The following is a 23,847-nucleotide window of genomic DNA, read 5'->3' on the forward strand; positions in this document are numbered from 1 at the left end:
ATTGATGACGAAATAAACATTTAACAGTAATCTTGTCGTTTTTATACAGTCTAGACGGCTATAGGAATACATCGTAGTGCCAACTAGGCTTAGGTAAATGCAGCGTCCTCCGTTGCTGCGTCGTATCCATGGTCATTGTCTCTCGACCAATCAGCGTAAAGTTTGGTTTACGGCCGTATTGTGCGCGGCTTTGAGAGAATAGACAGTGAAAGCTTGTTATGAGCGCTACCGGGGCAAGCCCCGGCTAGGCATTCGCAAAGCGAAAACACAGAAGAGAATTCGATTTTCGCAGAGACTTCGCTATATATGGGCATTTACAAGCGAAAGGACAAGAAGTATACGATTTTCGCTGTGATTTCGGTTTATATAGATAGGTGTGCGTCTATAAATGGTGAAGAATTGTTATTGAACAGAATTTTAGGTGGGGCAATGCCCCAGTTGCCCTATAGGACGAGCCGCCACTGCTATCGATATCGTAAAGTTCGGGTGGCTCTGAAAAGAGCCGTTTCTTTTGCGTCGTGCCACTCACCGGCAACTTAAGCTCTCTCATCACGGATGCGTCTGGCGAGCTGGATGGGATGTCGTTCGGCATGTTGGTGACGCGCTTGTCGTGGATCGCGCACAAGTTGGTGTCTTCGAACAGGCCGACGAGGTAGGCTTTGCTGGCCTCCTGCTGCAGAGCCATCACGAAGCTAATCGCTATGGGAGCGGAGGTCGGTCTTAAAGTCTTGAGCGATCTCGCAGACCAGCCTCTGGAAGGGAGGCTTGCGGATGAGCAGCTCGGTCGACTTTGGGTAGCAACGGATCTCACGAAGGGCCACTGTTCCGGGCCTGTGACGATGATGTGTAAATGATCGATGCGTGATGCTGCTGAAATTTTACGTGGAGGGATGGTCGTCTCATTGGCGTCCGCTCGATTTGCGTTTTAGTACAATGGCTAATGGCTATGTGAGTGGCAGAGACGCCGTCACTTACTCAGAGCACGCCAAGAGAAAGACCATAGTCTACGCTTTGAAACGCCAAGAACGAACTCTGTAGAGGTTCGGCGGTTGAGCGACTCGCTACTGCGATCACAAGAGAATAACGGCTCTTTTCAGAGCCACCCGGACTTCATGAAACCGAGTAGAGAATATCTCGCTACCTTCTTTCGGTCGACCGAATAGTCATCAATTAATTTATGGAATAACTAACTAACCAAACGAGTCGAATACACATCTTCGGCGATGTCCGATAAACTGAACTGATCAGACTTGATCTAACGGACGAGGGTGAAGGGGTCAGGGTAAGAATAAGTGTTGTGCTGTGTGTCGCGTACGGGCTTCATCCCGTTGTTCACCCGTGAATTACTACCGTCGTTTACCCGTGTCACATGAAACGCAGCAGAGCACGTATGTCATTCATTTGTCGGAAAAGAGCAGAGCGCACTCAGCAAAGGAGAGTAAAAAAATCGAAGATACACACATCTACACTACAACTTCACTCAACTTCACTCAACTTCACCTTTTATCCACTACTTTTCCAGATTTTATGTTACATCAAATCTACCCAAAATACCAATCTTTGGATTTTTGTTGGTAGGTTAAGCCCACCTATGACAGCTTACGGAGGAAGATCCTTTGGCTAAAACACCAATGCCCGTATTATGAAAAAACTCATAACACGAGAGTTACGTAGTACTCGTATTAAAACGCGATTTAGGACTTACGGAGTTTGGTATTACAAAAATAAACTTATTCGGCGCCTATCAAATACTCGTTTCAGCGTCAGAACCGGGAAATCGCGTCGGAAAGGTGAGTAATACCAGCGGTACCGGTTCGGCACCCTAGTTTATGGTTACTCGAGCGGCTTATTTTTGTATTTCCGGACAACAATGGTCGCTCGCCTATGAAACATAAGCGAAGCATGTCATTTGCGGATTATATCAGTTCTAGTTCAGTCAGAGTCATACACGCAATCTTATCAAATGGATTCTGAGAAGAGGGGAGAGAAGAGAGTCAACTATTCCGAATATGAAAAGGAATTATTGATCAATTTGGTGGCCAGAACACCGATTTTGTTGGATAAATCGACTGCTCGATCCATATGCAATGTCAAGGAGTCAGCTTGGAAAAAAGTTCAAATGGACTTCAATATCGATAGAAATACAAGAAATGTCAGTGATTGGACGAAGCTCCGAGTTCTATACAAAAACCTCAAGACAAAGGCGGCCAAAAAAATGACGGATATCAATAAAGAAAATTTCAAGACTGGAGGTGGGCCGTTCAAGGATCACGAGTTATCTCCTATTTCAAACAAGGTTTGTAGACCAACTTTCCTTCTTTCTGAAAATTGCTAGTCTAGTTTCTCATTTTAAATGGTGTGATTCCATTTCCAGCTGCTTGCAATGGAGCCTGCTCAATTCAATCCAATATTACCAGACTCCGAGTTGGACACAGAAAGAGCTTCTTTTCCACAGTTTGGTGGGTTTATTGCAAGTACAGAAAAAGGTTGGTCGTATTACTCTTGTGTGCATCTGCTGTTCAACTCACATCGCGAAACCCATTGATCCAATCCCCAATACCAACTATATGGTGGGGAATAATATAACCATTCTGGACCCGCTTCAAACAATTCTTTTGTGAATGGGATAGCCTACTACAGAGAACTGGAGAAAGAATTGTGCATAGTATATGCCTTGTACCTATTATAGCTGCCATGTCAGAACAGTATGATATAGTCAATTCATGCGACTTGTACATTATGTACAACGATTGCAAGGCCGAACTTTTCATACTGACTTCAAAGATTAATGTGCTACTAATAACTCCCTATACGGTCGAAAAATACAATCACGGATGTATCTTACAAATTATCACGACAACGACTTCAAAAAAACTCTATCAATCCCACCTGAACTAATAACTCCCTTCGGTCGAAAAAAAAACAGAATCTCCTCGCGTACCACCTGGATGACCGCGTACCACAGGTTGAGAACCACTGCCCTAACACATCATTTATCTGTTCATCTCATGGAAAATACATGCGGCACCAAGTATGTCTTGTTTGAATTCAGATGAATTGATCACACTGACAGCTGAGGTATTGTCTCCCTCGAGCACAGCACCTGTTGACGACTCGCTACTATCTGCTGAATCAAGCAGACATCCCCTCTCTTCGAAATCATTAAGAATGTATGCCACTACTCCTGAGAAACAAGCTTCTCACAAGACACCAGGTATAGTAGCCAGAGCCGTAACAGCACTTCGTCAGCCCCCCCCCCAAAAAAAACGTTGGTCTTAGGCCCACGTTATACGCGGTGATGGTCAACGCCGATAATCCAATTTCTATAAATGTTGTGTATTTTTTCTTGGGTGAAGAGTACCCTATAATCAAAGCTTGAGTTCGCATAGGGCACGAAAAAATTTTGAAAAGTTTTCATAAATTACTCTAATTTAAGCTAATTCACGAAATAATTTAGGCCCCATTCAAACTCGCCCCCCCCTGATTCGGGGGTTTGTGGTGCGGCAGTTACGACCCTGATAGTAACCTATTCTTGTAACTATTTAGCTATGTGTTGTATTGCTGTTTGTCTGGATGTCCGTAGCTGAAAACTACAAAGAGATATTTTTTCCTCACTAACACATAGTTGTTAAATATAATTATGTTTTTAGATGATACTGCAACTGTATCTGTACCAAGAGATTCTGCACACGGACATCAACCACTACTAGCTTCGAAGTCAAGTGGAGGCCCACATGCTCGTTCTGCGAAGAGAAAACTCCATATTGATGAAGAGTCGGAATCAAGAAATGAACTTTACAAATTGCAAGCCATCAAACTGCGAAAACAGATAGAGCTGCTCGACAAACAGCTGCGTTTGGCAGATACTCAACTGGAGCAGTCTTGCAACAAAAAATAGATGTTGATGAAATTGATAGTATGCTAATTCATCATGGGTTTGAGCATATGCTATTTTTCATAGGTCAGTTCTTCACATTTTTTTGCAACCGCGGTTCTTTTCCAATCTAATATCTCATTCGTTATCATGCGTAATGGATGGAGGAGTATCACAAACCATGTTACTGCTCCACATGAGGTAGATACATATCTGTAATGATGCCTGATTAATAAGGTATCCTTTTGTACATATGTTTGTATTCAAACTGTTTCCTGCCAATTACTTCATGTATTTTTGTTCCTGCTTCATGTGTTACCGCTGACTTCCTCAGTTCATGCTGTGCTTGCCGCTATGTGTTTTTGTTGATGCTGTTCTATGTTCAATTCTTCCTGTTGCCTATGACGCTTGCCCCATGACACTGAATAAAAAATGCCTGTTCGAAGATGCATATGTCTCCATTGGTTGGATCACGATGCGATTGGCTTTACTATGAGTGCCATATATATCAGTAATAGGATAGCTAACGATATCTTTATCAGTAACATACCACCAGAGGTGGTAGCTAGGTCATGAGTTTGCATTGAAGTACCAACCACCATTTTGCTGCTGTAAGTATGCTATTCTCCAAGGACATTTTTCTACCTATCTCAGTATGAACATCCTGATATTACCATTCTCAGGCGACCATTGATTTCACATCAATATTTCTCCAGGAAAAATCATTGTATTGGAAATTAGAATAGCATGAATCGCAACAGCATCAGGTCATATTTAGTTCTGCACAGATGTAAAGTGCAATCTTATCAGTTGCTGACGGATGGCTGAAGCTCGTGCATAATCTGCACGTTGGCCTTGCGGCGAAAAATCACTATCGTCCACCTCGTCATCCCTTAATTCATCAAATGATGCCTCAATCATGCCACGTTGCCTGAGGAAGTTATACATGCAGACACAAGCTGGAATTACATGCAGAGTTGTGCTGACTTTCAATCTCAGGCCTGTTTTTAGGCAAGAAAATACTCTCTTCAAAACACCAAATGCACGTTCAATTGTCAATCTGGTTTTTTTGTGGCTTTTGTTATATGACAGTTCAGGCTGACGCAAGGGATTGCGTAATGGTGTCATCAGGTAACTAGTCAATGGATATCCTTGGTCCCCCAGCAGCAATCCATTTGAGGTCGACTGATTTTCCAGATATCCATACAATGAAGAGTTATGGAATATCCTCGAATCATGTGCAGAGCCGTACCATTTGGCATAAATGTTGGTGAAGATAAGTCGTGCATCACATACAGCCTGAAACAGAAATGCATGTATTGGTATCGTGAATTACTATTGTATGCAATACATGCACTTCACAATGGCAACGTGGACAAGGTGTTTATTACTAGAAATTAGTTCATTGAATAATAGTTTCAAGAAATCGTCCACACCTGCATCAAGTTGTATGATGTAATATATCTATTGTCATATAATATTGCAACATGAGAAAACTTAATATATTTATTGATAGATATTGGGCTTGAAGCAGGTGTTGCCTATATCGCTTTAGCTTAAAAATCACAGTTATGATATTCACCTGGCAGTTTATGGAGAAGTAGCCTTTTCGGTTTCTGAACCGTTCTGCATTCTCACCACCTGGACTCTGAATACGAACATGTGTGCAATCAATTGCACCTATCACATCTGGAAATGATGCGATTGCAAAAAATTCCTCCTTCACACTCCGTAGGTTGGAATGAGGCCATCGTACGAAAGTGCCGAGGTTAGCAACTATGACTTTTGAAACCTGTAAATGAAAATGACTTGATTAGCAAAAGGGCAAGCAATCGACCACCATCACTTCCTTACCTCCCTGATAACATTTGATACTGCTGGCTGCGAAATGCCTTCCAAATCACCAGAAATCAGTTGAAAAGAACCGCTGCTCGTGAAGCGCAAGAATATCAACATTTTATGCAGTACTGGTAGAGAAACCCCTTTACTAGGTTGTCTGAAGTCATTCTGAATGATCGCAATGAAGTCATGAAGGCCTTGTTTTGTGAAGCGATAGCGTGCTCTAAATTGGTCGTCAGAGATATTTTCCATAGGGTTTTGCAAATCTGCCAGTCGACGTTTCGGTACTCTTTCATGAACTATATCCCGATCATACTCTTCCCCAGTCCACCTCATAAACTCTAAAAAGTCCATCTTTTCATAAGCAGTCGCGCAGTACAGCTTCCACGAACCAAGCAAATGAGAGATAATTCCCCGTTTTCGGCGACTTACATTTTACAAGAAAACGAGTCTTACCGAGCGAAGAAATTCGTTCCGTGATACCATCACGGATCCACTGGTTTCATTCTCGAATTACGCTCGGCATCACAAGAATCGGCGACGCGTGACCATAAATAATTCCCGTCTTATGAAATAGTTGTTGTGATGCGAAACAGAGATAATTCGGCGAATTATCGTTAATGCGAGTGTTACATTGGTTTCAAAATACGGGCACAAATGTCTTGTTTATCGCTGTATTTTAACGACATATCTACAATTAAAACTTCAACAATGACTTTGGTGGATCAATCGCGCTTTCTCTATACTGCGCCCTTGCGGGCGCAGCTCATAGTTTTTATCACATTTTTCAAACTTCCGGACATGAAGGCATAATTAGCATTCCTCCTTGCCCCAGTTTAAACACTATATCCCAGATATCTGGGAATCCATGTTTATGGCAACCCTGAAGACTAGCCGTCCGAGGATGAGGTTCTGCATCGTCCATTTTTCTTGTATGAACACAAACTGATTTCCTTCGTCATCCGCATGAATGAGTACATGTGTCGTGTTAAAAAGGGCCAAGACCTCAACAGTCGAGGTAAATAATACTAGCGCCAAAGTCATTGAGCACAGTGTGTGATTAAGTCGAATGACATTTTGACAAGCCCAATTCAATGAACTTTGTGATAGATTGACAACGTGAACAACTTGACAACTTCTGTAACCGCAACGGTTGTTTTTAGTTTGGTTCGATTAAAAAGTACGTGGAGTCGGATCCAGAGTCAGAGCATTTCAACATACTGCCACTCCGGCTCCAGCCAGTATGCGCTTCCCCAACTCCGGCACCGGCTCGCATGAGCGCTTCAAAAATAAAATTGACTCCGACTTCGACAATACAATCTCAACGCTCTAAAACATTGACTTACCCTATGGCTATTCGACCCTAAGGATCAATATTGATACTCGATTTGGCTTCGAGTACCCGAATCGTTATGGCCGGTTCTAATTTTACCATAACACTCCTAGTGATCGTCATTCGACTATTCATGTTGTTAAGTTCGACATCATAAAGTTTGGCCAATGACGCAAATCAAAACTGAATATTGTGATTCCATGTTTGAATGTATAAATCAAAGTGCGTCGGTCAATGTTTCCAAGTTAGAGTGTAAATATGGACTTTGTTTACCTTATAAGTCACTATTTGCACTTATGCTCAATGTATAGTTGTATACAAAGCAGAATTGTAACAGACGGGTTAGGTTTTTAGGTCATGACTCATGAGTCGGCGGGGCAGACAGGTCGCGCGATATCTGTTTTCACACCAGACAGTTTACATGACTGGTCAGACAGTTAGATGCGGTTAGTAAGTTTTCCCAGTTAATTTTTATCCTTAAGCGAATCTATTAGGCTTGGAAACTGAACTCGGTACTTGGTATTATGGATGGTGCGAAAGTGAAGTTCACCTTTGCGTTCCATGTGAACCTCAGAAATTTAAGAGGTTCGCGTTCGCAAACGAATCTTGGTAGGTTCTACACTGTGAGCCTAGATATTACACTTATTCAACGTTATTTCAACTTCATTGACTGAAATTATTTCAGTTTCAACTTCGGCTCACTATCTACATGACGCTGGAAGTATGGAATGAAATTCATCACTAAATTGGACCTTGCTAATTTCAGAAAATATTTGCCGTGGTAAAAAAGTTTGATTGAGGTATTCAGTTTTTCCGTCAGTGAACATCTAAAGGGGCACTACACTCTAAATACGACGTGGCTTCAAATAAAGATAAAATCGGGAGAAAAATTTGGCCGTAGTCAATTGCTCCAGAAAGCCACCGTGATGGAAGTGCAGCTGAACCAAAACTCCAGCTATCCCATTCGACGCCAGTTGAATAAATAATTTCTGCGGTGGCGCGGTGGCGACTCTCCGCTACTTAACCCGTTGCGAAATTGCAGGTACGATATGTTCACTTTCGCTTTTTCGGCCCGTTTTTTTCGGCGCGAGCTCAATATTCTAGTCTCGTCATTTCTTAATGTAGATGCATAGTCCTACGCATCACGTACTACCTAAAGAAATGATGTGACTTGAATATGGAGGTCGTATCGAGCAAGTGCAAGTAAAGACATCGTGCCTGCAATTTCGCAACGGGATGCAACGGAGACTTGTATCAATGCCACCATAGAGATTTATTTATTGAACTGGCGTGGAATGGAGATTGTTAGAATTTTCGTTTAGCTGCAGTTCCTTTACAGTGGTTTTCTGAAGGAAATGGCGCCGGCCAAGGTGTTTTCTCGATTATATCTTTAATTTGAGACCTCATCATATTTAGAGTGCAGTGCCCTTTAAGACACTCTACGGTCATTGCTGTTAGATTTTCCCGCAATCACAAAACATCGCGAACATATTACATTGCATGTGGGACGCAGTAACTCAGCGAACCGCGCTGGTTCAACCAATCAATTGACAATTTACCGACATTACGAGAATGCATCGTTTTTCAAGGTGAAAAGTTGTGTTAGTACCATGTGTAATTGTACCAATGTACGTTGTACATGCATACAATACACGCAGATATTTGAGGACTTGAATATCCTTCGGACAGAGGCACAAGACGTTTACAGTACTACTTTTTTCGAAAATGACAATTAAGAGAGCTTGGTTGCTTTCACACCATATTTAACGTCCACCTGAAAAGTAATATAAAAAAAAATCAGAAACAATCAATCCAGATCGATGCTAATTTCAACAAGCGGATTCAACAATGCAGGCTTATATCCAACAATACAAATGACTATACACAATTACACATAGTTGTTGACATGTGAATACTTTTCTACAATGTACAATTGTAGAAATATACATGCGTTACTGTAGTCACTGGTAATGTGACGAGCAATGTTACCTCTAATCTGCGCACGTGCGCACGTGCGCAGTGCTGACACCGTCTCTGCGCACATAAAATCGAAGTTACGCACTATTGTCCAGGGTCTGCGCAGTTAATTGGTGAGTGTGCGCATAGTATCGTCAAAAATTAGAGGGAACATTGGAGACGAGCGTGACTGCTGTCCAGATTTCACATTTCCAGTTTCCTGGATATTTTACATCTTCAATCTTCAATCTACTATTATTGCGTTCCAAAAAACTAATTCAATTGGTTCCTCAAGTATTGTGCAATGTGCACGTGCACAATTATATCCTTACGCAAATATCGTGTTTGAAATTAGAATTGTGACCTCACGTTACGTCAGAGGTTCGTGTTCAAGTTGGCGTTCACAACAAACCTTTTGTAAAGATTCTTGTTCACACGAACCAGAACCTTTCATGGGTTGGAACCATATCCTTACTTGGTATACTAAATTACTACATGGATATATAGATCTGACTTATATAATCATCTTCGTATCAGGTTTAGCTTAAGGAAGCTAAGGAACCGAATAGACTCATTTTTAATTTTAAAAGATGTCGCGACGTCGGTATAATGTTTTCTAAAAGTCAAACTCGGATGGATATTATGACTGTGTAGGACTTACGATAAACATTATACTTATACAACTTTGTTACAAGAACTATGATATTTCTGTAAGTATTATAGTTGTGTGTTGGATTATTTGAATATTTAGATGCGTGGCCATTTGCGTAAAAAAGTTCTTGTGATACCAAAACAGTTTGTAGAGTGTACGCAATCATTTGGTTTCGTAGTGTGAGGATATTGAGTAAAGTCGATTACTTTGTGTGATGTAAATATCCTTCGTACTTTTGTAAGAGTGTTGAGGATGATCATTCGTATCCTACAAAGTAACTAGTTGATGCAAACAAAATAATGAATGACCGCTAACGCATTGAGTTCATAATCCAAGATAGTGAAAATTGTTTACTGTTACACTAACATAATTCGTATCCAGCAAAAGGATAGACACCAAAGGGTCGATGGAGTTTAAATCTAGATTGTATTAAGCGAAGTGATGAGTACCTCCAGTAATAAAATCGAAACGGACAAAACAAATTTTCTGCGTCTTGGTTGTTGTGAATAACTATTTGGTATGACATTAGTTGAGTGTGTGACAATTCGTATCTGTCGAGGTTGAATGTTTAACCATATCGAAATGAATCCAGAACACATATAGTATACATTGATCACAATAGAATCGATGAGAATGTTAACCACATAGAGTGTCTTCGTAAGAAAGTCATTTCCAACACGGTTACTTCGATCGGTATTAATTCCATGTCATACAAAAACATTAAACCTTTGTATAGTTTCGTTTTACGAGAGCATCAAGTGAAGTTGATTATTTTTTGTGTGAGGAAAATATCTTGTATTGATATTGCACACTGGTTTCATTACCCAAGTGAGTGAAAATTGTTTTCGGCTGGACAGATATGATTTGTATTTAGAAAAAACGACCCACACCGATTAAGCGACGCTGTTTAATATCCAATGAGTGAGTGAAATTTCTTAGGGGTTTGATTTGGCTAGGTAATTGTCGGTGATTCAATCACATACAAGTATTTGGTCTTTCAGTGACTGAGTATTGTGACGACATTTACTTTGACGAATGACAATGGGACAATTTACAATTTCTCTGATCGTGTGTGTTGCACAAATAGTTCTAGTATGCAATCAGTGAACATCATACAAATTGACAACGACTTTCAGTAGTTTGGTTAGATGATGACAATTATTCTGGAGGTTCAAATCCATATCACTACTACGAACAGCAATACAAACACATTTTTGTAGATTTCGGTGTTGCACATACTGTGATTTTATTATTGTTATGAGTTTTGTATTAACCAAGGTCGGTTGAATAGGATCCATCCAGTAAAGACATTCAAAATTGCTTCTCTGCTGATCAAAGTCTTAGAGTGTAACCTCGTAATGTTTAACATTTCATGCATTCGACAGAGAGTGTGAACAGAGTTTAACACGGATTAAATGACACCGCCCGGAGTCCAAAGTGATTTATTCGTACTGAGTAAGGTTCGTATGTTTCAATTCACTGTCACAGATTATGACAATAATGTATTGTACCGGTTAACCAGCAAACGAAATTGTTGTTTCATCTTTAGTCTTGGTAACTGGAGACAATTATATACGCAGAGTGATTTGTACCAAGATGAATAATTTTCCAATCAAGAACATTTCAGACAAATATAGTTTTACAACTCAACATGTTAATAACCATGGTAGTGAAATTTTGTTGCTGTCATAATAACCTTTACCACAACGACGGGTCTAATTAACGCGAATAATTTAATAATAAATTCATGATCAACTATTACATATGTCACATCAATGTATCAATCCTTATGTTTACAGAATGATAACTTTCGATATAACACCAGCTTTCGATTGTAAGAAATGAATTCTCAACTACGTTGGTCAGACTTTCAAATCTCGTATACTGAAACATATTATGTTAATCTCAAGTCGTCAGCACCGAAGAGTAATTACTTTTGACGTACAAAATACACCGAGTAATAATTACTTTGTCTTGCAGAATATACCGCGTAGTAATTCCTCTATCTTACAGAATAGTAACGACTTTTAAAGTTGAATAAAAAAGATGCCCTCGTAGGGATATGAATACAACCGAACTTGTTATGGATTTTAGGTTTTAGTGATTGTATGAACTCGTGTATGCTTGGCTGTTTTTCATACTGATACTGTTTGAGTTGGTCGGGTAAGTTACAAACGGATTTACTTGACAAAATTTTTGCGGTTGACTCTTTGAATATGGTAAGATGGTAAGATGTCGAGACGTAATACTATTTCCGTACACTCAATTACAACAAAACATAACCCGCATTCAAATAATCCGTAAGCTACAAGTGGATTTAAAACTTGATGCTGTTTTGTGGTTAACTCAAGTCAGTGGTCATGTTTGTGTTGATTTCAGGAATGATCATGACGAGTTGGCCGGGTAAATTAAGCAATGCGGTAGTAACTATGACCGTACAGAGTTGCTGACATTCCAATATCTTTTACGCTGTAATATACGGATTCACTTTGATAATTTAATTCTCAGTTATTGTTCAGACATTCAAATCTCGTATACTCAAATTATAATAGGTTTATGTCAAGTCGTATATGCACCGATTAGTAAATACTTTGTCTTACAGAATAGTAACGATCTTTACAGTTGAATAAAAATTATCGGTCATATGAATACAACCAGGATGAATTAATTCAAGTTTGCGAGTTGTAGTGATATAATCAAGTAAGTGAAAACTATATTTTTAACACCGGTTAATGTTGTGAATAATTCTTTTGAGTATGGTAAGATGTTAAAATGTCTATTTGACAAACGGAAAGCCGAATCGTGAATAGATTGTAATGTTTCATTACTTGTTTCAAATCAATGTGCGTATAATATCGAAATGGTCCTATAAAAGATGGTAGTCATGTTTGTCAATCCTATTTCAATTCACACTACACCAAGTCAAAATATTTCGTTTCGGATTACCTCAATTTACATATAGAACATCTCGCGAATGGATTCCGACACCGTGCTATAACTAGATCGCTATGTCTGATGCATTATCCTGTAAGTGACGTAGGGTTTTACAATTATTTCACACCTTTTTGAATAAGCGTCAACTTCGCAAAGATTAGGGTTGGATCAGAAATAAGTGAGAATTTGTCGGTATTCGAATCACCGTCTGCGACGGTTCTGTTATTCGTTACTTATTAAATTTTACCAGTGAAATCCAGTTCTGTGACATACTGATTATCAAAATATTACACTGTAGCGATTGGGATGTAAGTAATGGTAAGACGCGAGAAATGGCTATGTCTGAGGTGTTATCTTGTCAGAGATCGTGGGATTTGTAATATATTTCACACCTTTTTGAAGTGTTAGTTTGTGAGCGTGGTTATTGTTGGTATTGGAATCACCGTCTACGCCGGTTCTGAGACAAACTAATTACCAAAATATTACTTGTCTGTGATTCCTACCTCTGTAACACCAAAACACGAGTGATGGGTATGTCTGATGTGTTATCATGTGAGCACTCGTAGGATTTTACAAATATTTCACACCTTTTTGAAGTGTTAGTATGTGAACGTGGCAATTGTTGGTATTTGAAGCGCCGTCTACGCCGGCTCTGTGGTAAACTAAATACCAAAACATTACCATGCGACTGAATCCTAGATTTAGCAAACTATTTCACACCTTTTTTGCTGAAAGTACGACATGTCACCGCAGTCTATACCCGAAAGTACGAATCACCGCCGCGGCCATAAGAATAACGATATACTGAAGTCGCACTCACTGTAAACGTTGGGATTACCTCAAATTGGTCATATATAATAATTTGCGATATACATACTAACTAAGGACCAATCACGTGATCAATATACCTGATACTCATTCAACACCGTGCGAGAGATGCCCATACCCGAAAGTACGATATGCCGACGCACCCATAAGAACACATGGCGAATCACCACCACAGCCTAAGAGCCTATACGCGAAAGTACGTCATGTGAAAGTACGACGTGCGAGAGATGCCTATACCTAAAAGTACGATGTGCCAACACGAGTTTTCAATACGATGTGCGAGAGATGCCTATACCTAAAAGTACGACGTGCGAGCGCACCCATAAGAACACATTACGATGTGCGACCGAGAGGGGGGGTCAAAAAGTACGATGTGCCGCCCCGAGTTTTCCATACGATGTGCCACCAAGCCCATAAGAACCAATGGCCGCTCGCGACCGATCATACTAACTACTCACAAAAATATTTTAACAAATTATGCCCGACACAAAAATATTTTAACACATTATGCCCGACACAAAAACAATTTATTCATATATTTGAAATATGATTTTTTCCCGTGTCAAGCGTGAATAGTACAATAGGGAATTACGTTTTTACGCTGATAGTGGAATGCCTAGTCCGCAATGTCCCCTCAGATAAGGCCTAGTTGGAAATTATACATTGAAAAGCCCTATTATTGATGCTGCGGCCCGTGGAGTCATCAAAAACTAGGAAATTGGCCCGCGAGAACATTTGAGTTTAAGACCTCTGATCTAGTGAATTTTGTTCTTGCTATTGTGCGATTGCAGTCAAAGCCCACTACCGAAAGTAATCACAATCGGAAAGCTGAACATTCCAGGCACAGTCTCTAACAAATTAGATAATTTTTCTTAAACTGGTTAAGGTGCATGCTATAGTTTAGTGCTGAATTTCTTTACATGTTGCCAGCCCCATGCGGAAAAAGATGCTATGTCGAAATGAGAAGAATTTCAACCAAAGATGTTATAATGACGTGGAAATTTGTAATATATGAAAAAGGTTCGCATTGCAAAACCTACCAAGGATCGTTTGCCAACGCGGAGAGGTTCTGAGGTTCACACACCGAACGCGAGCGTGAACCTCACGTTCACACCATCCCTAATAATTACATTTCCTAACAAAATATTGCAACGCATGGATGCGAGACCTGAAATACGGTGTACACGCCTATGAGGGCCACAGGTGTGCTATCGACTTTCAATAACTATATGTTCAAGCAAAATCGTGAGTGGAACAAGTTACGCCTCACTTTTCTATTACATTTGTGGCGAGCTCTAAATTAGGAAACAACTAAATATAGAACCATCACATATCCTTATTGTTAGGTCAATATACCGTGACGGTAGTCATGCAACGTTGCGTAGTGAATAGCGATACAATCGAGCAACACCGACCTTATCTCTTTTATTTCAATACGGCGAAAACCTAGGCTACGTTTGGGACTTGAAGCTGTTTTCCAAGTTCTGTTTTTTGCTGTAATTCACAATTCCTCACGCATGTATACACATTCCACAATGCACACGATGTCAATGTTGACTGAGTGAGAAAGCGGTATTGCACCAATCCCCAAGGGGTAATCGCAATTGGTAATCGTAATCGATTACGACGATTACTGCATTTTCAAGTAATCGTAATCGCAATCAATTACATTCGAAAAAATTTCGAAGTAATCGTAATCGTAATCGACTGTTTCACATATCTATTCGATTTCATTGTGACTTGTGACATTGTGAACGATTACTTTTTATTTGTACAAAGACTATGACAATAACTGAACATTCGTGAACAAGGAGAGATAGTATACCAGGTTAGTGATGGAACAAACGTCTGATCTTCAAACGCCACTGCTGCTCATCATTGCATCAGACGTATTAGCTTTGATCGTCATTGCGAAAGAATTATTCGCACATAGTAAATAAATATCCAAGGTACATTGTCGTGTGATTGTTAGAACACCCGCCATGCTGTATATCAGGTGATCAATGCAATCAAGACTCCACTACATCGCAGATGGATAAAAATAATCACCACTCTGCTTAGTGCCAAATATAGTAACTTCTGTATTGATGTTTGGTTAGGCTTTGAAAACGCAGTTCGACCGTCGCTGCTTGGCGAGCAGTAGGCCTGTGCACGTACGTTATGACTGCACAAGAATAATTTTTTTCCGGATTTCAGCCATTCACTGATTAAATTGCCAGATTACCCTAAAAAACGCTGCATGCACACCAAATTTGGTTAAATTCTAACAAGTATAGGACTCCGCAGATCCAAGTAAAACATATTATTTATTAGGAATTTTTTATTGAAAAATCAAATTTTTCTGTCAACGCCGTGGAATTGTTGAGCTGTCTTTAAAGACGATGCAAAACAAATTTGACTCAATTCCAACTAGTAGAAGCCGAGTTATTTGGGATTTTCGTTGATAATTCTCGGATTATCCGTCAATGGCATTTCGAAAACGAATAGAATAGGCTCGTTATACGTAATACAAATGAATTGATGCACACCTAAGCGTCAATTTCGTTAGTAACAATGTCAACTTCATAGAGCTAGCGTCAATAATTAAATCGTTCCCGCTCTTGATAACGTGAGCATTGAGCAACGTGAGGATACTTTGAACATAATTAAAAAAAAATATGGCATCCTGGGTTAATTTTGTTGCATTTTCCCTCCAACATATTATGTCGCCGGCATGGCACAAATGGAGTAAATGTGCTTGAGCAAGAGAAATAATATTTATGTCAGATCGGATTGATCTAGACCCTGGCTGCAAGCGGCTCACGTGTCGACATTTGCGGCCTAGATTTATGTTTAATGGTACATCTAATCACTATAATGTTATTTTGATGACGATAGAAACTTTGTTCCATATTTAAAATCGATCGCGTATCTTATCAACATGGACATAATTTGAATGTCACTTCGTAAAAGCTACTCGGAATATATAAATAACGTGTGTAATAATTTCCTAACGTTGTAATGTGACGTATATTGTGTGATGTTTGTTACGGGTCAAGTGCTTTGACAGAACGCGTTTCGGCGATGTTATTACAGAACCTAACAGAATATTTTTTCAGCATCTTATAATGCCTGATGCACGTTCTGCTACAGCGATTTAAAGTCATTGTGCGTGCAATCCACCTGAACAATTTAAAGGGCGTATCGCATGAGCCAGCGTAGGCTTTCAGAATGCGACGACCATGAACCAGGTATAATGTATAAACACAATCACTGATGACGTTGTCACATCGGAGAAAGCTAAAGACGAGTATAAATTAAATTAGACATTTATTGAATATCTAGCAATGGTGAGAGGCAGATGGATGATTGCGTAGTACTAGACTCAGTACAGCATGTCCCAATGTATATTTAGATGTAAATACAAGTGTGATACTATGACCCGCACTGTACGCCGAAAGCCTATTAAATTTAAGTTTTACCCGCAGCTTTCACCCATGTATTCTTTTGCTGAAATATGATCCGAGCTGAGTACGCAATATGTTTGTATCAGTATAAGCTATTAGCAATTTGGAAATTTAAATGAGTTAACGCAATAGAATATTTCATCTCAGACTGCCATTCTGTTTCTTTGAGATAGAGCGAAACAGCTTCGTGGTTTCTCCAATTAAAAAAGGCTTTCAACCAGTTTGCAAATTTGGAGATTTGGCGGCACCCTGAAAATGCTTCGCGGACCCCCGGTTAAGAACCACTGCACTAATATCATGAAATTGTGAAGTTGAATATAAATCCCTCACAAATTTCGGACCCAACTCTGTTGTTTATTTTGTAATTGCATGTATGACAGTGGTCGGGAACCTATGGCTCGCGAGCCATATAAATACAAGCAAAAAGGTATTCTACGTATCATGAATGAAACAGGAATAGCTTGAGAATGTTGCTAATTATGTCGCTACGGTTGTCTACCGATCAATTACATGTTTAACAGTAATTGTAATTGTAATTTGATATTTTTGCATTGACTAATTGTAATTGTAAAGTAATTGAAACATGCAAGGGAGTAATTGTATTTGTAATTGTAATTGTACTTGGCACGCGTGCCGGGGTTTGCCGACCCCTGTCTACATTACAAATGATTTAGCATTAAACTGCTCGTCGATATTTGGTTTCCCAACCTATCAATCGTATACATAACTCCCGTTCCACCGGGACAAAGAAAATTGAGAGATATGTACCTATTACTATTTTTGTCAGCGTCAAAGCCAATTCCTGATGTATGATTGGAATTGCGTCACGCGCGCGGTATTGTTGCAACCGTAGCAATGTAAGGGATATCTCTATTCAGGCGTCGACACAAAATTCCAAACCAAAACACGGCCCCGCGATAAGGATAATGATCGACTCCTCAAATTGTTGAGGGGTAATAGCTTTAGGGCAAATTAAAGGTAGTCTATACGCTACTGTTAGTGCATTGACATGGGTCATTCGGGCTAGGAGTGATCGAATTATCGAAAGAGTTCATAGATAAACTCAGTGGTTCATAAACTGGCGTTGCATCCCAAGGAGGAGGTAGTGTACGATTCTTTTCAAGGCGCGAGCCGTGCTTTGATCTGCAACTTAATCTCGAGCAAATGGACTAGTCAAGGGGTCGGAAGCCTATCGTTCACTGGCAGTATATGGCTCTTTTGATGACAGGATACTACTTTTCTGACAAAAGAATTAATTAGTCAAATAATGATATATATGATTTATTAATATGGCGTGACTTGAAGATAGCTTGTTTGCAAATTTTCATAATGGCCTGGATCACTGTTCCTTTGGTAAATGAAACATATTTATGTGCGTTCAATACATAGGGGTATTTTTGCATAGAGTTTCGGAACCTCCCCCTTCTAAAATCTTTAGCATTGATGTTAAATATTGCCTGATAATAACTGCTCATTTATCATTCAACTACAGTATAGTTTTGTTTTTTATTGAAGAACTGATCCAGTAACTGTGTTCCAACGACATCATTCTGTATACCGCAGATATGGCGTTTGAGAGGAATCCCATGCAGTTAACGATTTGACTAGCGATGGAAATTGAGTTCGACTCCCCTACTTATAGTATGTACATGGTACGGTCGGCATCACATTGTTGAATGGGGCCGGTACTAACATATTGTTCCACATTTTAAGGGATTTAGCTTTAAACTGCTCGTCGATATTTGGTTTCTCAGCCTATCAATCGTATGTGTAACTCCCATTCAACAGGGATAAAGGAAATTGAGAGATATGTACAGATTACTATTTTGCAACGGCGACAAAGTCAATAAGTGATGAATGATTTGAATAGCGTCACGCACGCGGTATTGTTGTAACCATACCGATGTAACCAATATCTCTATTCAGGCGTCGATATAAAATTCCAAATCAAAACATGGCCCCTTGATTAGGACAATTATCAACTCCTCAATACAGTTTGGGATCACAGCATTAGGATGAATTAAAGGTAGGCGATACGCCGCAGTTAATGCATTGACATTGTTCCTTCGGGCTAGAAGTGATCGAATTAGCGACAGAGTTGTTGGATAAACTCAGCGGTTCATAACCTGGGGTCGCGTCCCAAGGAGGAGGCGGTGTACGGTTGTTTTCAGGGCGCAAGCCGTGCTGTGGAGTGCAACTTAATCTCGAGGTTTCATTCATGAGCCCATTGACTAGTCGCGTGGTCGGAAGCCTATCGTTCACTGGCAGTTTATGACTCTGGGATACTGTTTTTATTTCAGACAAATTTTTTAATCAGGCAAATTTTGAAACATTAATTACTAATATAGCGTAACTTGAAGATAGCTTGTTTGCAAATTTTTCTAATGGCATGAATCATTATTCTTGTGGTAGATGAAATTTATGTGCGTTCAATATATTAGAGTCTTTTTGCATAGGGTTTCGGAACCTTCTCCTTCTGAAATCCTATGCATTGATGGTAAATATTGCCTGATGATAAATGCTCATTTATCGTTCCACTTCAGTATTTGTTTTCTATAAAAAAGCAAATACAGTAACTGTGTTGTGGCGATTTGCACCGATTTTCTCTACCAATAATAATCAATGTGTATCAGATCTGTAGGTAAATGAGTCATACCATAGCCTAGTACAGAGGTCTCAAACTCAAATGTGCTCGCGGGCCAATTTCCTAAAATGTGATGACCCGCGGGCCGCAGCATCAATAAATAGGGGTATTCAATCTATAATATCCAACTAGGCCTTATTTAACGGCACCTTGCAGACAGGCATTCCACAATCCTCGAGAAAATGTAATTTACTGTTATACTATTCACGCTTGGCACGAAAAAAATCACATTTTCAAATATTTGAATACAATAGTTTTTGTGCCGGGCATAATTTGTTAGAAATAATGAGTTTAGACATCATGCGAGAGGACGCATGATGATATCGTAAAAGCTGTCGGGTTGTAATATTGCAGCTATTGGATCTTTGAAATGCCACAATTTTATGAACAATATTTTAGAATTCACTAAAGATTGATCGGATATCAGAGCATGTGAGCGGTGTAGCCTAATCGAGGTTTCTGATATACTCGTGATAAGTATAGGCTATTGTTACTGTCATTGTCAAAGTCAAATTAAACCAGCGTTAGGTTTTCTTCGATTAATATTGGAACAGATCAATAACAACTTAAATATAATTATTATTGTTCCGGGCCGCGTGTTTGAGACCTCTGACTTAGACAGATACCTTTACAAGCCGAACTCGAAGTGTATTCCCTCAGCAGACTACATGCATGTCTGTTATCAAAACAATACAGGAACCCATCGCTGGGCTCAATCAAGCATATCATAACACCACAGACGGTAAGCGTCCTAGAGAGCTTTGACCTTCTCCGGATCTGGTTTAATACCTTTACTAGTCACTATCATACCCCAGAAAGGTATCTCTGGCTTCTTGAAAACACACTTGTCAGCGTTCAGGGTCATTCCAGAGTCCTGGATGCGTTTCATGACTTTTTCATGAGCTAGGTCATGTTGCTGAGGAGTCTCTCCAGATATGATGACGTCATCATGAATGACATGGGCCCCTTTGATATTAGCAAAGAGCGGGATCAGAGATCTCGTGATTTCGCCTGATGCTGGTTTTGCACCCATTGTGAGTTTTCGGTAACGCATGAGTCTATGGCCAGCATGGAATACTGTGACTACTCTCGACTGCTCATCTAGCAACAATTGGTGGAAAGCTGATTTTAAGTCCAGTTTGCTGAATACTTTGCTGCCTGCCAGCCTTGCTTTGATTTCCTCCACTCTTGGTATGGGAATGTTAGTAGCCTTGATCGCCTGGTTGACTTGCCTCAGGTCGATCGTCACGCGTAGGCTGCCATCGCTCTTCGGCGTAAGCACAGGATTGGAAACCCCTGGCGCTGGACCTGTGTGTTCAGTCAGTCAGTCAGGTTTAATAACATTGTTCTTTACCCGTTTTAGCGATCGTACCCCCTGTACTTTCAATTAGATTTCCAGCGACCACTGTCAATTTTCAACACAATTTCTGATGGGACCTATATAAAAATCAGGAAGCCCATTCACATAAAATCGCGCGTAGCGCGAAGAATATTTTCCAGTTGAATAAATTAGCCCAGAAAATATTCCACAGCATATAGGCCAATTTCCACAATGCATCTGGAACCCCCTGATGTGGTGCTTTGTACCACGAAGGGTCTACGGACCCCTGGTTAAAAAACCCTGGAATATAAATGACTAATCGCCGAAGAATCCATTCGTGTTACAACTGTGGAGCGTACCACTACCTTACTCGCCACCGATAATAACATGGACAGAGAGAACAAACAACATCCAGGATGTAACCAAATCTACTTCACGGGGGTCACAGAGCGCCAATGGTTTCCATACAGACCTGATTAGATTTCTATATTCTATATACCCTACGCAACGCAAGCTACGGGCTTTTGCTATATTACTATTCATTCCCCACGACAGTTTCATAGATTTTTGCGTCCGTAGAATTGCCAATTCCAAGAGGCAAGTCCTTCTCTGATTTTAACGTTCGACCCTGCTCAACTCGAGTCATTATTAGTTTATCAGCCAGTTAATCCCAAACCGAGTAATTTGACGAAAGGTCGCACTAAACAAAATCACGATTTTCAGTCACGAATCATCAACGGGTCATGTTTTGTCATCATGAACCTGAAATGTGACGTAATAGCGATCTTCCACTTAATGGTAGATTTTAGGAAGTGATGTGATAGTGAAGTTTGTTTAGATTTCAGGTTTTTGTAGTAGTTTTAGAGTGAACTTTAAGTTCCTAAATCAAAAAAAGATATATGACACTAGAATATATTGTCGAATACTTGAAATTGAAAAATGCCTTCGCGGGCCGCACAAAATGTTCTCGAGGGCCGCGTGTTTGAGACCTCTGGCCTAGTAGAACCACTGCTCTTTCCCATGTTTTAGTAGTGACGCAGTGTTGACCCGCCTTAAGTATGCGTTGCGAGGAAGACAAGAGTTTAACTGTGAATCCGAACGCTGGTATTTGGCTGGTTCGTCATTATTTCATAATCTTCGGGGTTTCTACGGAAGCGAGGAATCTTTTAAAATAAAAATTATACAAAAGACGAAAACACATATTGTCATTGTATTGTTTGCGTAACCATCTTCTTTATGTAACTTGCATAGAAAAGTTTTGCATTAGCGTTTTCGCCACTGTGAATTGTCCATTTTCCAGAAAATTGAGAGTCAACTGTTTCTATCACCTGGAATTTCAAGACGATTTCGCCAAATTGGTACTAATAGTGACTAGAGTGGGATAATTACAATGTGGTAAAGTTAATATAAGTCTCATACAAATGTGATATATAATACAAGTATTTTTTCATTGATTCAGAATTGCTTCACGGATCGGATGAAATCATCTGAGGGGCCGGATGCGGCCCGTAGGTCGTATGTTTGACACCTCTGGCATAGTTTAATTATTATCTGAGCATCAGAGACGTCGGATCTCATGTGGGCCTATATCTTAAATTGTAGATATGATATGAATATTGCATGTATTAGCGATTAGGACATGAAATATTATGGAGGATTCCATTTTAGAATAACAATATGTCGTCACATTATTTCGGAAGTCGGTCGTTGAACTAGAATCCACACTGAAGGCCACGATGGTGTTCGAAAAACTACACAAATGTATTCAACATTAAGTGGAATATTTTATGATTGTTGGCCTTTGTAGCTAATCTTACAAAATGCTAGCAACAATAGAACCCAGTGATGTGCGGTGAGGTTCATGGTTGATGAGGCACTCACCCTCTATAGCAGTGATTCTCAACCTTTTTGGAATATTCACCACCAATGTTCCCTCTAAGCTGCGCACGTGCGCAAATGCGCAGTACTTTCACGGTCTCTGCGAACAGAAAATCTAAGCTGCGCACAAAAAATCTGAAGTGATGACCTTTTTTTAGTCGTCACGCACTGTTTTCCAAGGGTCTGCGCAGTGAGTTGGTAAGTGTGCGCAGACCCGTGAAAAATGAGAGGCAACATTGATCACCACCTTATCACGCTAAGCACAAGTTTGCGGCCCCCAATATTTAGGGACCCTAAAAAGAGGACATATATACGGGAATAGACTAAAAATAAGGTCATTTCCAGAGGTGCGCTGAAAAACGGTTTGCGCGTCCACTTTCCGATTAGTTATGTCTTGGGCGATATTTTTTACCAGAAGCAGGGAAGATTTTGACCAAAAAAATCAAAATTTTCACATTTTTTATCGTAAAAACTTATTTTTTGTCCAAATTTTGACCTTATGTATGTAAATTAGCTGCTTTCCCACATAATGTTAGAATTCTACTACTCAATCTTAATTTCTGGTTAAAACTGTCTGTCCTTATGAAGTAGTTTTGCCGAAAATAAAACTTATTTGATTTAGAAACTGACAACTCTTTCCACGAAAAAAACTTTATTTTAACGAAATCCGGACCTATGAAGAATTCCAGTAGTTACATCGCTCATTATGGAGGAAATAAATAAAATTTGTTATGCTGCAACGAAAGACACTTTCCTACATGCTCGGGTCGAAAGTGCCTGTCCTCACTAAATAGCTTGCAAAAAATGGAGAAAGAATGTTCAACAGCAGCAGTTGTTGGCTGGCAACACTGAGGTTATCCTACGCGTACACTGCTGGTGAGTGGTGACACACCGTGTTGCTTCATTCTGACAATGTTGTCTATACACCACAATCTTTCATCACGCACTTCTTGATATAAGAAGCAGTGCACATGCAGTTTGCTTCAGTTAGGATAAGGTCATTTCATATATACCATGCATGATATGCCTTTTGAATATAAGATATGAGGATCGTTACGTTACCGTCTCAAAGTAGCCGTTCTGAGTGTACTCAATTAGGACGCATTTTGTATGAAATATACCTTCACTCATCCCCTCAAGAT

The 23,847-nt window shown here is 39.9% G+C and overlaps 1 protein-coding gene and 1 long non-coding RNA gene across 3 annotated transcripts in view; both read left to right on the forward strand.

Moving 5' to 3' along the window:
- LOC145434923 (uncharacterized) overlaps nt 1-23,847 on the forward strand; it is a 310,059-nt gene that overhangs the window by 85,458 nt on the left and 200,754 nt on the right. The gene's annotated exons all lie outside the window — the stretch shown is intronic.
- On the forward strand, nt 1,630-4,323 carry LOC145435809 (uncharacterized). Of its 2 annotated transcripts, XM_080313080.1 has the most exons (4): nt 1,630-2,296; nt 2,375-2,486; nt 3,053-3,214; nt 3,651-4,323. In XM_080313080.1, the coding sequence occupies exons 1-4, from the start codon at nt 1,964-1,966 to the stop codon at nt 3,896-3,898; spliced, it is 855 nt and encodes a 284-aa protein (XP_080169206.1). In that variant the 5' UTR covers nt 1,630-1,963; the 3' UTR covers nt 3,899-4,323. The 2 variants fall into 2 exon arrangements, with proteins under 2 accessions (XP_080169206.1, XP_080169207.1); XM_080313081.1 differs by lacking the exon at nt 3,053-3,214.

This window comes from Botryllus schlosseri, chromosome 3, assembly GCF_051294905.1.
Source record: "Botryllus schlosseri isolate E-star chromosome 3, Bs_hap1, whole genome shotgun sequence".
Taxonomy (NCBI): Eukaryota; Metazoa; Chordata; class Ascidiacea; order Stolidobranchia; family Styelidae; genus Botryllus; species Botryllus schlosseri.

Coding starts and splice junctions, on each gene's coding strand:
- LOC145435809 (XM_080313080.1), top strand. CDS start 1,964: ATGGATTCTGAGAAGAGGGGAGAGAAGAGAGTCAACTATTCCGAATAT. Junction 2,297..2,374: donor TATCTCCTATTTCAAACAAG/GTTTGTAGACCA, acceptor TTCCATTTCCAG/CTGCTTGCAATGGAGCCTGC. Junction 3,215..3,650: donor AGCTTCTCACAAGACACCAG/GTATAGTAGCCA, acceptor TTATGTTTTTAG/ATGATACTGCAACTGTATCT.